Source organism: Molossus molossus, unplaced genomic scaffold, assembly GCF_014108415.1.
Source record: "Molossus molossus isolate mMolMol1 unplaced genomic scaffold, mMolMol1.p scaffold_m16_p_3, whole genome shotgun sequence".
NCBI classification, from domain to species: Eukaryota; Metazoa; Chordata; class Mammalia; order Chiroptera; family Molossidae; genus Molossus; species Molossus molossus.
This window is the reverse complement of record NW_023425366.1, coordinates 120,269,860-120,286,067: the sequence shown is the minus strand read 5'-3', so window position 1 is coordinate 120,286,067 and position 16,208 is coordinate 120,269,860. Positions and strand designations below refer to the sequence as shown.

At 37.4% G+C, this 16,208-nt stretch overlaps 1 protein-coding gene across 2 annotated transcripts in view; it reads right to left on the bottom strand.

The window, feature by feature from the left end:
- The window catches only part of MEIOB (meiosis specific with OB-fold), a 49,864-nt gene extending 37,218 nt beyond the window's left edge, over window positions 1-12,646 (bottom strand). For both annotated transcript variants that reach the window (XM_036280310.1, XM_036280309.1), the window contains exons 1-5: window positions 12,566-12,646; window positions 9,853-9,910; window positions 6,635-6,766; window positions 4,364-4,436; window positions 730-925 (exon numbers count right to left, since the gene is read on the bottom strand). In XM_036280310.1, coding sequence (XP_036136203.1) covers window positions 730-925; window positions 4,364-4,436; window positions 6,635-6,766; window positions 9,853-9,910; window positions 12,566-12,634 — 528 coding nt within the window. In that variant the 5' untranslated portion in view covers window positions 12,635-12,646. The remainder of the gene's footprint in view (window positions 1-729; window positions 926-4,363; window positions 4,437-6,634; window positions 6,767-9,852; window positions 9,911-12,565) is intronic.
- Between the last annotated feature and the right edge of the window lie 3,562 nt (window positions 12,647-16,208).

Genomic DNA, 16,208 nt, shown 5'->3' with positions numbered 1-16,208 from the left:
TTCCCTTTTTTTTTTTTTTTTTTTTTGGTCTTTTGAATATACTATCATTCCATACTTTGAGGAACTAATCTTGCCCTTTTGTGTTTTTTGTGTACTTTATTTTGTGAAACTTTAATTTTAAGCTCCACCTCTTAGTCCCTGCTAAGTGACTCCAGTCTGTCCAACAGAGTTCAAAACTTGGGCGATAAGTAAGAGGGAGATTCTGATGCAACAAATGGTGAAACACTTCTAGAGCTCCATGGAGTGTTGTCCTTCCCTGCTTTTCACCACATGGTGCTGTGCAGTAGGTCACCAGGCCCCTACTACAGTTCTGTGGGTATTCTCACTCTCTCCCCCATCTCAGGACAGTTCTGAGAACAGGCAAATAATTCCTTGATTTATACAACTTATACCCCTTTAAGTAACTTCATGGAAATCTTCAAGTCAATGAATTTACCCTTTCTATTTGCATCTTTAATCAAAGTATAATAGGCTTTCATATAGTTAGCAGATCATTTATGAGTGTGGCCTGCATTTACCATTTAAATACAATTTTATGTTGCTACTCATTCACAGATAAAATGCTATTTAATCTTTAATGAGAAGTGATATCATTTTCTTAATTCAACTGACTATAGATCAAGATACAGAGGAACATTTATTCCAGCTGGTTACTACTTTCCAAACACAAATTAAGTTATAGAACTCCCCTGCCAAATTGAACTTGGCTTTGTTGAGTTTTAAACTTACCGACCTCACGGCTGCAAGCACATTAATAATTCTCCCATCAAGACTGTGTCCATTTGCAACAATATCACCCAATGAATAGTAATCCTGAGACTCTTTAACAGGTACATGTATCAAAGAAAGTAACTTGGTGTCCACTTCATAACTGGAACAAACTTTTACTATTGAGTGATCTTCACTGAGCAATAGTTTACAGTCACTAAATTGCAAAAACACACAAAAAGTTAATATCAAATTATTTTTTTAATAGCAAAATATTTCTAGGTTCATAGTTAAATTATTTTTTATTACAATTTAGACTATATTAAGAAAATTTATACACTTTACTCTCAGAAACATTGAAAAAATGTAGTAAAATATTTTTTGTCTAGAATAGAATTTCTTTTTAATTTTTTTTCCTTTATTGATTTTAGAGAGAGAGAAAGTTAGAGGGGGAGAGAGATAGGAACATTGATGAGAGAGAACATTGATTGGCCACCTCCCACCTGCCCCTCACCAGGGATTAGGCCCACAACCTGGGCATGTGTCCTGGCCGGGAATCAAACTGGCGACCTCTTGGTGCATGGGCTGATGCTCAACCACTGAGCAACACTGGCCAGACTAAAATATATTTTCATTAAGAAATGTTTTGAAGACAATTTGTGCCTGAGTGCTAAGCATACTAGCTGTCTGACCTTGCCCAAGACTATGAGGTTCAGTTTCCTTTTCTATGAAATAAAGATATAACAGCACTCTAGCCTTGGCCAGTTTGGCTCAGTGGTTGGAGTGTTGGCCCGTGGACCAAAAAGTCGAGGGTTCGATTCCAGTCAAGGGCACGTGACTTGCTTATGGTTCGGTCACAGGCCTTGGTTGAGGTCATGCGGGGGTCAGCCAGTCGATGTGTCTCTCTCACATCAATGTTTCTATGCCACCCCCCAACTCTATCGGAAGATAAATGGAATATCCTCAGGTGAGGATTAAAAAAAAAAAAAAAAAAAGCACTCTAGACCATGTTTGTTATTGTATGCAGATACAGCTTATTCTCTGTATCTCTATAATACCGACTACCCTGCCTACACACTTTAAATCAAGGACTGTTTCACTTACTCCTGCAGTGCTCTATATGAAGTAGATGCACAATATTAACAACTGAACTTAAATTGAAGCACTTTTCCCTCTCCAGTCAATCAACTCCCAAGTTACCTTCATGGAGTCACTTTCCAGCCCTCTAATGCAGGGTCTCCTCCCCTACTATTGCTTTAGGTATTTACCTCATCAATTCTCACCCAAACTATGGCCCTGTCTCATCCTACAATATCCTCCTTAGGTAGCCAAAGTAATCTTCCTAACCTACAAGTATGAGTATATTATTTCCGAGCTCAAAGACCTTCCAGGTAGCCATTACCAAAGAATGAAGTTGGTATAATGGGCAAAGCTGTCTGTGAAATGTTTCTGTTTTTCTCTCAAGCTTTTCCTCCTGCTGCTCCCCTGCCCTTGTCCTATATCAGCCATATCAGACTACTAGCTATGAAACTGACCTTTTTAGACAAAAAATAGTCAAACATCACCAGTTTTATATGGTTCAACTTGCTATTAACTGTTCTGGAAAATGCCAGAAGTTTTCATGTTTGTTCCCTCTTCCAATAATTCATTCAGTCATAAATATTTACTGGGAGCCTATTCTGTACTAGACCATAGTCTAGGAACAAGGGGTACAGTGGTGAAGAAGATAGATAAGACTTTTGATCTCATGGAGTTTACATGTGTGAGGAGACAAGACAATTAATTAAATAATCTCTTATAATGATTGAGGATTTGATAACAGACAGCAGAGGATGAAGTCCTAGTAATGAACTAGAATGGCTACTACAGACAGAGTAGATGGGAAAGGTCTAAGGAGCTGATATTCAAGCGGACACTTCAAAGAGGATAAGGAGCAAATGAGTCAGGCTGAGACTGGACTCCAACTGAACCTGCCTCTTCGCTCAGCTCACTCTCCCACCCTGCACCCCTTCATCCAACCCTACCCTTATAGGCTGCTCCTGAGAGCTCACCTTCAACAAATCGTTTGCACAGAAATCCTCCTCCAGGCTCTGCTTCCACAGAACCTGAACTAACATAGTAAGGCATGTGAGTAGAATTATACCTTGATATGAAAATATACAGCCTTGGCCTGTGTGCTCAGTGGTTAGAGCATCTACCTGTGCACTGGAAGGTCATAGGTTTAATTGCCTGTCAAGGGCACAAACCTGAATTGCAGGTTTGATTCCCAGCTCTGGGGACATGTGGAAGACAATCAATTGATGTATCTCTCTTACATCAATGTTTCTCTCTATATATCTCTTTCTCTCCCCCTCCCTCCCTTCCTTCCACTCTCTCTAAAAACCAATGGAAAAAATATCCTCAGGTGAGGATTAACAAAATACATATTTCTTCTCATTGTTCAGCTTTAATGTGACTACAGTCAAATTTTTGTAAATCTAAGAATGAGAATCAAAGTACCAAAAACAGCCATTTTTCATGTGACCCTATATCAAAGTAAATTATTTCATAATAAAAAATAAACACTGTAGCCTGGCTAGTGTGGCTTAGTGGTTGAGCATTGAGGTCGCCAGTTTGATTGTTGGTCAGGACACATGCCCAGGTTGTGGACCAAATCCCCAGTGGGGAGCATGCAGGCAGTGGCTGGTTGATGTTCTCTCTCATTGATGTTTCTATCTGTCTCTCCCTCTCCCTTCCTCTCTCTCCAAAAATCAATAAAGAAAAAAAAATTTTAATAAAAATAAACATTGTGTACCCTGGCTGGTGTGACTCAGTTGGTTGGGTTTTGTCCTGTGCACTGAATGGTCGCAGGTTTGATTCTGGGTCAGGACATACCCGGGTTGCATGTTCTATCCCCCAGTCAGAGGCAACCAATTGATGTTTTTCTCTCTCCCCCTCCCTCTCTCTCTAAAATCAATACAAAAAAAGATATGCTCAGGTAAGAATTAAAAATAATAATAATTGTCCCGCCAGTGTGGCTCAGTGGTTGAGCATCAACTCATGCACCAAGAGGTCGCTGGTTCGATTCCCGGTCAGGACATATGCCCAGGTTGTGGGCTTAATCCCCAGTGAGGAGCATGTAGGAGGAGGCCAATTGATGCTGTCTCTCATCGATGTTTCTATCTCCCTCTCCCTCTCACTTCCTCTCTCTCTAGAATCAATAAAGGAGCCCTGGCTGGTTTGTTCAGTGGTTAGAGTGTCAGCCTGCAGACCAGAAAGTCCCAGGTTTGGTTCCCCCTAAGGGCATGTATCTCAGTTGCAGTTTGTCCCCGGTCCCAGTTGTGGTCGTGTGGGTGGCAACCACTCAATGTGTCTCTTTTGCATCAATGTTTCTCTCTCTCTTTTCCTCCCTCTTTCCCTCCTGCTCTATCTGAAAATAAATGCAAAAAAAGTCCTCAGGTGAGGATAAAATAAATAAATAAAATCAATAAAAGAAAAAACATAAAAATGAAAAGTAATAATTTAAAGTATAAACATTGTGAAGAAGACTTAAGTCCTAATTTTCAAAATGAAGTATACACCTTTAAGTAAGCTATCTACTAATTTGACACACAAAAATCCATTAGTAATGATCATTCTAGCACACAGCATGTTGATCTCTGTGCTAAATATTTACCTAGGAGTTGTAGGGCTGAATTTTTCTTCTCTTTCTAATTCCTTTCTTTGGATCAAGGGATTTTCAATGATCACTAAAACAGAGGGAAAAGTATAATGCTATTACAAAAAAGTAACAGGATAAATAACAAACAAGTGTACATAATCATAAACAAAATTATAATGTTATTTCTAATTTCTGAGTTAGTATTATATATCCTTCCCAATCATTTTCTTGTGTCACTGTGAGAAACAGAATCCTGGAGTATGACCATCAATTTTATAGCAGATGACATTTCTTATGCTTTGTGTTTAAAATCCAACATATGACCCATATTAATATTACTTTATTGATTAGTTACACTGAACATTTTATTTATTATAAGATGCCCTTTTATATTTGATTTTATTACAACGTACCTTCTATAAACACTTAATTGATCTTCACCTAATTCACAGTTGCTCTCTGAAAATAATAGTGGTAAGGTAGAAAGAGCAATGCAAAATCTGAGTCCTGATTCGAGTTCCACAACTTAATAATTTTCTTATGATCTAAGTTAAACCTTTGTGTGCTCTCTTTTGCTAATTACTCACATAATCATTCCCTTTTTACAAATTAAAAAATTGAAGCTCACAAAAATTAAATAACTTTCTTGAGGTTTTATATTTGAAAAGTAACAGAGCTAGAATTAGAATTGTTCTGATTCAAAAATCTATAAATGCTTTTTAGATTTATAATCATTGTTGACTTTACACTTTTAAAATCCCTTATCTCATTCATCCTCACAACCACTGTCAACATATAACATATTTTAATACCAAAATATATCGTTAGCTCTATATAACTAATGTCTGGCATTCATCCAAGGAATGTTTCTAACTGTAGTGGGACCTGTGAAGTCTGCAACATTTTCTGCCTTCAACTCCATATGTTCAATTACTTTATTATTCAGTTAGATACTACATATAACCCTGAAAGTTAATAACACAAGGCAATATATGATTAGTGCTAAATAACTGATATGGGTAATAGGCTGCTTCATACTACGCTATTGGACAGGAGTAGTTTAGTTATCTGCATTACTTTCCCCTTTTTTTCTACCATGAAAGAAAACTGGTATATGTACTCTCTTGTTACTTGAGGCTAGATCTGTCATCTATTGAGTGATTAAGTTTTATACTTTATACCAGGCACACTATCTCATTTAAATTTCACTAGAATATATAGGGTATTAATTCATAATTGAGGCCCAACAAGATTAAGTATGAATAAATGTTGGAACTAGGAACTGTCTGCTTTCAAAGTCCTTGTTCTTTCTGTTATACTATATTGTACTGTTAGAAGGATACTGGAGTGGGGAGAGGATGTAAAAGATTTGGTATTTTAGACTAAAAGTAAAGTTTCTTAAAATCCATTAAAAATTCAAATATATTTTATCAAAGTCTATTTACAGCCCTATTATGTTAAATGATTGCAGCAACAATAGGGATTGATGTAAATTGAAATATGAAATAAACCAAAGATATAAAACTACCCAGTAAAAATAAGTGATTATCACATTTGTATGTTTCAAGTAATAATGCTGAATGCCTTGTATTATGCTCTTAAATCTTGACTATTTTTCTGATAAGGTTCTTGAGATTTATGAATTGTGTCTTTCAGCAGTTCCCCCTTATCCATGGTTTCACTTTTCACAGCTTCAGTTACCTGCAGTCTACTGCAGTCCAAAAATATTAAATGAAAAATTCCAGAAATAAACAATTCATACGTTTTAAAATGTGTGCCATTCTGCATAGCATGATGAAATCTTGAGCCATCCCACTTCATCCCTCCTGAGATGTGAATGATCTCTTGGTCTAGCATATCCTGAGGCTAAATACAGTCCCCACCTATTAGTCACTTAATGGCTGAGTCGTTTATCAGATCAGTTATCAGATATTTTGAGAGACAGAGATCACATTTATATAAATTGCATTATAATATATTGTTGTACTTGTTCTATTTTATTATTGTTGTTGTTAATCTCTTACTGTGCCTAATTTATAAATTAGATTTATCATAGGTATATATGTATAGGAAAAACAGTTTATATATATAGTATATGATTTGGTGCTATCTGCAGTTTCAGGCATCCATTCACTGGGGGTCTTGGAACTTATCCCTTGTGTATAAGGGGGACTACTGTATCACATTCTGACTCCCTCAGGGTAGTTACAAAGTAACATAACATAACAAACATAACAAAGTAATAACACTATAATAAAAACAATTTCAGAATCAATGCCAACTTACCACACTCGCCAACCCTAAAGCTGTCAGAAAGTGATCTGATGTAATCTTTGTTGCCCCAGGATGTTGCATTTATAAAATGGGTTGGTGAATCACGAATGGTGAAACTGAAAGTGTACCTTTCTGACCCAATATCTAAGGGAAAATCAATGCTTTTATTTTTCAAATGAAATGTTTCATTATACTTTTGAACAAATATTATTATGATGATAATAACAATACTCAAACACATGGTTTAAAATATTATTTCAGATATAATTTTATAATAAGTTACGCTTGCTTTCATGAATTTCAAAGCTGCCAAAGTAACCCCTCTATTCCCTTTCCCCAATTATCTGTATATTTGGAGGGAAATGACACATAGGCTTAAACCATCCAGATATTAGCTTAGATTCTCCATTTCTCTCCTACTGTTACTGTTTCAACCTAAGCCAAATTCAGATCTAAATTACTGTATTTGAAAACAAATAAATATGTGCTACTAAATGACACCACTAGAGGACAGCAAGTACATTTTTTCCAAAATAAAATTTTGTTACTGTTTTTGCTAATTAAAAAGTAACACAAACTGCCATGGCCAGTTTGGTTCAGCGGTTGGAGTGTTGGACTGCAGTCCAGAGAGACCCAGGTTCAGTTCCCACTAAGGGCACATACCTTGGTTGCAGTTTGTCCCCAGCCCTGGTTGGGTGGTGTGGGTGGCAACCACTCAATGTGTTCCTTTTAAGTCAATGTATCTCTCTCTCCCTCCCACTCTATCTGAACAAAAAATGGAAAAATGTCCTCGGGTGAGGCTTAAAAAAAAAAAAAAAAAAGTAACACAGCCCTGGCCGGTTTGGCTCAGTGGTTAGAGCGTCCACCTGCGGTCCGGAGAGACCCGGGTTCGGTTCCCGCTAAGGGCATGTACCTCGGTTGCAGTTTGTCCCCGGCCCTGGTTGGTCGTGCGGGTGGCAGCCACTCGATGTGTTCCTTTCACATCGATGTTTCTCTCTCTCTCTCTTCCTCTCTCTCCCTCCCACTCTGTCTGTACAAAAAATGGAAAAATGTCCTCGGGTGAGGATTAAAAAAAAAAAAAAAGTAACACAAACTAACATACATATACAAATTATAAAAATCTACCAAACTGTAATTAGTGTTTAATTTTGGGGCAGGGACTGGGCTGGGAAGAGTTGGGGGTTAAATGAAGAATTTTACTTTTCAACTCTACAACCTTCTATACTGCTTGAAATTTTAATGAAAATATATTCTTTATATTATATGTGTAATGTTTTGTTTTGTTTTTTATCCTCCCCGGAGGACATTTTTCCATTTTTTGTTCAGACAGAGTGGGAGGGAGAGAGAGAGAAAGAAACATCGACGTGAAAGGGACACATCGAGTAGCCACCACCCGCACGACCAACCAGGGCCAGGAACAAACTGCAACCGAGGTATGCGCCCTTAGCGGGAACCGAACCCGGTCTCTCTGGACCGCAGGCCGATGCTCTAACCGCTGAGCCAAACCAGCCAGGGCTGTGTAATGTTTTTTAAAGTCAATAAGCACATTTTTTCCACACAAAAAAGTAATACTGTACACATAATTTTAAAAAGCAGTCAAACAGTACAGAAGTGGTCCACTACCCTCACAGTCTGATAGGTGAAAATGATATTTCATTGTTGTAATTTTAGCTAATATTTAAATATTGACTTTTCCATCACCATTTATCCCCCTATATAATTCATGTATTTTAAGTTATCCTTTGTAAAGCTTAGAAAACAGACATTTAAACTTTCTCAAATTATTCAAATGGTACTTCTGATCTGATTAATTATGATGAAATAAAGTGAAGACATAAATGAGTAAGAATGGGAAATGACATCTTTGTTATCTACCTCAAAAATAATAACAGAATATTACATGAAATAAAATAAAAATAAAGGTACCTATCGCTATACCATGAGTCAACTAACACAATCACAATTATTCAGGTGATTCAAGCAAAATTAATGTTTTCTTCCAAAATTACTGGCTGGCAGACTAGAGCTCTGATTTCCTCAAGCTGTATGGAAGTAGTTACACTGTAACCTTTAATAAACACCACTGACACTTTTAAAGCTAATAGTAATGAATTGCTAGATTTGATATTCTATTTTGTATCTTTGCAGGTTAACTACAAAAGTTTGAAGGTAAGTTAATTTTAAAAATTCAGTTTTAGTCACCCTGACCAGTTTGGCTCAGCAGTAGAGCGTCGGCCTGTAGACTAATTAGTCACGGGTTCCATTGTAGCTAAGGGCATGTACCCCGATTGTGGTTCCTGACTGCAGTTTGTTCCTGGCCCTTGTCAGGTCTTGTGGGAGGCAACCAGTTGATGTGTCCCTCTTATGTTGATATTTCTATCTCTCTCTCCCTCCCACTCTATCTGAAGATAAATGGAAAAAATATATATATCTTCAGGTGAGGATTAAAAAAAAAAAAGAAAAAAAAATTCCATTTTGTACAGTTCAAGCAACCCAGTAAGAATCATTAAGGACATAGTTAACTATTTTTCACAATGAAAGATGAATTTTTTTCACTGAATTGTCTGGTTTGTTTGAGTAAATACGTAGCTACTGTTGCCATACTTCTCTCCCTCAACACTACTCTATCATGACATATCCCTGCTTGAAAACTTTCTTATCACTTTGTCTTATTTGAGATTTACCTGTGTACCTGTATCTCTTAGGAGTTCTTACTACAGGTCACATACCCTTATATTTAATTCTCACACCAGCTCTATTTATCTCAGCTTCATAGCTGCACATAGGACAAATTTCAGATCACTCAGTGATTAAGTGAGCTCAGTCAATCTAGCTATATAAGTCCATATTCTCAGACACATGATATCTAAAGATATTATGAGACTACAATTGCCCTCTGTTACCTTTATCCGGGGATTACATAGTAGAGGTACTTAGTAAATACACATTGATACATATTAATGAATTGATCAATTTAACTAGTTATTTTGGTATTATATTACAAGCTTTTAAAATTATGTTTGAGAAACATCAAATAAAATCATTTTAAATTATTTTAATGTCCTCATGCATATATACTTAAATGGAGTACTTTACCATACAATATAGAACATGGCCACTGCTCTTAAGGAGTTAAACAGGCATGAAAAATTTAATCACTTAAATATACTTTGTTGTAGTCATAAGCCACAATTGATAAAAATGAAGCAAGTTGTTAAACAGAACTCAGCTTTTTCTGTCTGGAAAGCCTTTGACATCTGTTTTCCCAATAACTATACCGATTATTTTCTGAAAAACAAAAAGGTTATAGAAGACAAATATTAAACACAGATGTAGATGGTAAATTTAATTTCATGGACTTGTTATATTTTACTGGTTCTAACAAACATTTTTGACTAGGAACCATTTACATGTATTTATTCCAGATGAACATCTAAAAAAACTTTATAAATGTTCAATCCCACAAGGAATAGTACAAAGTAATAAGATAGTTAACTGCTATTACAAATATAATCATATAATACTTAGTATGTTTCTACTTTATTTTCAATCACTAGGTGGAGCACAGTAACTGCCCTATTCTATCAATCCTTAGTGAATTCATTCAAAGCACATGTATAATGCAATTTAATTCGCCATGGTCTTCAAAGCTTTCTTTTATATAGGGTTTTCTAACAATCCACATAAAATTGCTTAGCTTCTTAATCCAAACATGCTGGATAGTAATATAAATTAGATTGTAACAGAACTTGTATATTGTTACTAATAAATTTAAGCTCTAAAGTCCTAGATCTTAAACCTTAAAGATATTAACATCTCCTTAAAATTTTTAATGTTCTCTTTAGTGACAACCAAGAAAAATCAAACATTAAAAAGTGCTTTAATAAAAATATATACCTTTTTCTGAAAGGATAAACTTAAATTTACATTATTAATCTAGCAACTGACTTTAACCTTATAATAATCTGTTAAATTTAAAATACATTCAAGTTTTTAAGACCGCCATATCCTAGGTGAGCTATTAGCTAGTCTTACTACATTTATACACACTGCTATTATTTCTTAAATTCCATATGGTTGCAGATCTCACTGAATTTTGTTGGAAAAACACAACTAATGGAAATATTGAGTAAAACTTTCTAACTGAAGAGGCAATTATCAAATAGTTTACCATTCAAAAAAATTATAATAGCAACAATTAATTTTAATATTAATAAACTTTATATATATATATTTTAAAGGATATACCTCAATTTAATGTTTTGCTTTTTTTCTTTATTGATTTTAGAGAGAGAGGGAGAGAGAGAGAGAGAAACATCAATGAGAGAGAGCATCGATTGGCCGCCTCCTGCATGCCCCTCACTGGAGATCCAGCCCACAACCTGAGCATATGTCCTGACTGGGAATCGAACTGGTGACCTCTTGATGCATGGGTCGACGCTCAACCACTGAGCCACACTGGCCAGGCAACTTTAATAAACTTTTCATTGCACCCTGGCTGGTTTGACTTAGCAGTTAGAGCGTTGGCCTGAGGACCAAAGAGTCACGGGTTCCATTCTGGTCAAGGGCACATACCTCGGTTGCGGTTTGGTCCCCGGTCCTGGTCAGGGTTGTGTGTAAGGCAGCTAGTCAATGTGTCTCTCTCACATCGATGTTTCTCTCTCTCTCTTCTCCCCACTCTATCTGAAGATAAATGGAAAAATATCCTCAGGTGAGTATTAAAAATAATAATAAATAAACTTTTGCCCTGGCTGGTTTGGATCAGCAATTAGAGCGTCGACCCACAGACCACAAAGTCCCGGGTTCGGTTCCCACTAAGGGCACGTACCTCAGTTGCAGTTCATCCCCGGCCCCAGTTGGGGTTGTGTGGGTGGCAACCAGTCGATGTGTCTCTGTCACATCAATGTTTCTCTCTCTCTCTTCCTCCCTCTCTCCTGCTCTATCTGAAGATAAATGCAAAAATGTCCTCAGGTGAGGATAAATAAATAAATAAGAACACTTTTTATTGCAAATTATTAAAGTTACATGTAAATTTATCCTATTTTAAAAAGTCAGATTTGCTGCCCTGGCCGGTTTGGCTCAGCGGTTAGAGCATCGGCCTGCGGTCTGGAGAGACCCGGGTTCGGTTTCCGCTAAGGGCATGTACCTCGATTGTAGTTTGTCTCCGGCCCTGGTTGGCTGTACGGGTGACAACCACTTGATGTGTCCCTTTCATGTCGATGTTTCTCTCTCTCTCTCTCCCTCCGCACTCTATCTGAACAAAATATCAAAAAAAAATAAAAATGTCCTTGGGTGAGGATAAAAAAAAAATCAGATTTGCAAATGCCAAATGTAAATAGCAGACTGCTCAGGAGCACGGAAGATAAGGGACTATGATAATTGCTTTACAATAAATTCACCTTATAATTCTACCTGGATTTCTTTTAAATAAATAAGAGTCTTATTAAATTTGAAATGATTGAACTCCCCCATAATATCTCCCCCTAAAAATGAACTGTCATATAATAATTTCAGGAATATACTTGTTGTGTATTTTTATGTCATAAAAGCAGCATAATGGCAAGTGTTTAAGTCTATAACTTGGATAATTTGGTTAGAGAATAGATACTGCTGAACAAAAATGTTTTAATTTTACAATGCTAAATTTGAGTGGTTATTAAATATTTAATTAAAATAATACAAATAAACTTTGCATCATTTTGAACAATCACTAGTCATATATACAATTTCCTACTCTGTAGACAAAAGAGACTAATTTTCATTTAGCTGGCATGAATACAAAGACATTTAGGAGTATGTAATATAAAACAATTATACAAATGCAATGAGTACCTATATACTCATCAATTATATAAGCATCTGTCAAAATAATCAATGCTGTAATGTAATATTACCACAGAAAATTTTATTATAGAACTAAACCACTACATCATTGAAGCCTACCAGATTAGCCATATTTGGATGCAGATCTGAAAGTGTAGTGAAGTTCTTCGATGTAAAGAAGTCTGCCATTCTTTTATCTGCATTTTAGAAAACATAATTTAGGTGCATAAATTAAATAAATGAAATAAATCATGAAAAATCCCAAAATTTAAAAAGTAATTTATTTAGAAAAGCACTGGATAGTTTACTTATTGTTTGGGAAAAGGTTTTATTATAACAGTGAAATGTAAGTTAATATAGATTCAACATGTAACAAACATGTTTCAAAATGTCCTTTCATAGTTCTGAATGATACAGTTTTTCACTTTTAAATTCACTTTCCAAAATGTGTATAATTTACAATTTTTGAGCACCTTGCAAATGTAGAGTTTCAGATGAGGGAAGATTCAATGGGACATTTGTGGATTTAAAGTTTAGCATAAATCCCACTTTAATATAGCAAAATTCTATTGTAAATACCTCAAATCATGCATTTGATTACAATGTGTGTAGAATAGGTAGTGACTTTAACCTCATCTCTAGATGGTAAGCTCCATGAGAGGAGAGGTGGCATCTAACATATTTCAAGTGTGTATTTCATTGCTACCTTGTACATAAAAAGCGCTCAATAAATACCAAATAAATGAAATGGTAGCTTGTCCCTTGGTGTTATCACTATAAAAGGTTTTGGTGTAGCAACAATTGTCAACTGCACCAAATTAGCAGATTTACTCAACTTCACTTCAAAATACATGGCCTCTTTAACTGTGAATGCCCTCACCCACAAGCTTCGATTTTAGGACATGCCCATAACAAGAGTTTCAGGGAACCTGTGAAGTTAGTCAAATATGATTTTGAATTCCAGTGTCACTATTTTGTAGTCAATGTTTTGTCCTCATCCATAAAATGTGGATTATATCTGCCCCACAGGGTTGGTCTGAGAATTAGAATAATGGATATAAGGTGCCTAGAAGTTCAGATTCTCAAGAGATAAGAACACTGCTTTTCATTCTTACCCAATGTAAAAATTTCTGTATTCACGGCCCTTTGGTGCCAGCAAAAACAATGGGAATTAAGCAATGTTAAGCTTCCCACTCATTCTTTGGTGTGGTCTGATCTGTCTCACCATGCAATTTCAGTCTCTGAAATACTTGCCAAATCTTGACAGATTCATTCATTCATCCATCTACTCAACAAGCATTTACTGAGAGTCTGTGAAGTGCTAGACACTTGAAGTTGGAGAGGATGAACTATTCAGTAGCTGGATTATGTATAAAAACACTACCCACCTACATACTAAATGAGTTGTCCAGATTTTTACCCCTTAATATCTCTTAGTGGTTTGGTTACAGATTTATGTGATATTACATGAACTCTTTGAAGTTCCTCCAATTTCTACTGTTATTCAAAATACATGGTGATATACTTTAGTGTCTCTCTACAGAAAAAAAATGACCACTTGCTTCTCTACTTGGATATTTTGAGAAATACAAAGTTAACATGAAATAAAGAGCTTACTATGATAATCCAGAGATTACACCATTCATCAGCAACTACTCTTCTACTTTCCAAATATATTTTATTTTTTTTTGTGTGTGTGTGTTTTTTTTTTTATCCTCACCCGAGGACATTTTTCCATTTTTTGTTCAGGTAGAGTGGGAGGGAGAGAGAGGAACAGAGAGAGAGAGAGAGAAACATCGATGGGAAAGGGACACATCGAGTGGCTGCCACCCGCACAACCAACCAGGGCCGGGGACAAACTGCAACCGAGGTACATGCCCTTAGCGGGAACCGAACCTGGGTCTCTCAGGACCGCAGGCCGACGCTCTAACCGCTGAGCCAAACCGGCCAGGGCTCCAAATATATTTTAAATAAGCCTCCTTTTCTCCATCTCCAGTGCCATCTCCTCAGGCCAAGACACAGTCATTCTTCACCTAGAGTACTGCAATCACCTGATTTGTACCTATTTTATTCATTCAACACATATGGGTTGAGTGTCTGGTATGTATCAGGCCTTGAATCAGGACAGAGTAGGGCTGGGGCTAGTCTCCCACCCAGAGCCTCAGAGAAGAGCCATGAAAACAGAGAGCCAGATGTGAGACCAGATATGTACAGTTTCAAGGCCACTGATCCAGATCCTTGGCAACGGTGGAGGAAAAGAGGAGGAGGTGATGTTAGAACTAGTCCAGTTACGATAACATGGTAGCAATGTCACAGGTAATAGTTTTGGAGTGCCTGCTGTGTGGCTGGCCCTATACTATAGATACTAGATACACCATGATGATCTCTGACAGTCCCCACTCCCCAGGTCTCCCAAATTTCCCTCCCTGAGCTCTAAGCCTTCCTTCCACTTCTGAAGGGTGACCTCTTGTCTGACCCAGAGCCCAGCCTGACCTGGCCTGTTGCTCCCAGGACCTTCCTGGTCCCTTATTTTAGGTTTCATGAGGGTATAGCAGGGCCAGAGCCTTTCTTGGTGAAGTTCCTCCACAGAAGAAAGCTGCATTGCTTAGTCCTAACTCCCATTGGGGTTCTGGCACAGGACAAAGGGGACTCTGGACCCACAGAAGGAACACCGTTAGCTACTGGCTCTGAGAAGTCTCTGGTCCATAGGTCAGCCAAGGTTGTTGGTCAGACCCTTAGGACAAAGCCCACCAACTTTCCTGTTTTGAAGCTATGGTCTCAAATTCTGCGCATGCCAGAGTTAGTCAGTTTGAGGTTTGGGCAGTTGTGAGCATAGGGGTAGAGGGGCATTTGCCATAAACTTTTTTTCCTGGGCCAGGAAGAGGTGTATGTGTTTGTGCCTCCTGTGTATGCGTTCTATTCCTGTCAATGCAACAGTTATTCATGAAGACCTGTGTGCCAAGTCCTATGCTGGTGATGCCCCAGAGCTACCTGACTCTGCCATCAGAAAATTCCATCATTGTCTACTCTGTTATCATTGACACTTCCTTTCCTTGACTGCCCAGATCCAAAACAATCCTCACCAAGTCCTGCTAATTCTCCCTCCTAATTATCTCTTGAATCTGATCGCCTCCCCACATTTCCCTGTCCTTACCACTCTCTGCTTCTACTTTTGCCTCCTCCATCTCTTCTCCACATGACAGAATTCTTTTTAAAAATTAGATCATCTCTCCCTTGCTTAAACTCTTCCCAACTGCACACCGAATTAAATCCAAACTACTTACTACAGCCTTGTAATGCCCAGCTGATCTGCCCTCTGCCCATCTCTTCCTCATTTCTTATCACTTTCCCCCTGGATAACCACCCTCCAGTCTCCCTGGCTGCTCTCCTTTCCTCAACCAGGAACAGGGGCATTGGCATATGCAGTTCTTTATCCCTTGAGCACCCTCCCCAACCCCACCCTCAGGTCTTCAGCATTCTTTGGGTCTCAAAGAGAAGCCTTTCCTTCTGCCTACATCAAGTATCTCCCAACCTCTATTTCTCCTCTTAGCATTCCTAATTCATAATTGTTGCTCATGTACTATCTGTCTTTGTCCCTCATTAGAAGGTTGGCTCCATGATGACTGAGCTGAGCCTTATCTTGTCTCCTAGTGCCTAGTTTAGTTATTGCCTTGTGCATAGCTGCTGCTGGTTGTTATCGACTAAATTAATGAATGAGTCCTAAATAGCTAAATAATATTGCTATAATTAGCTTTTTAGATAG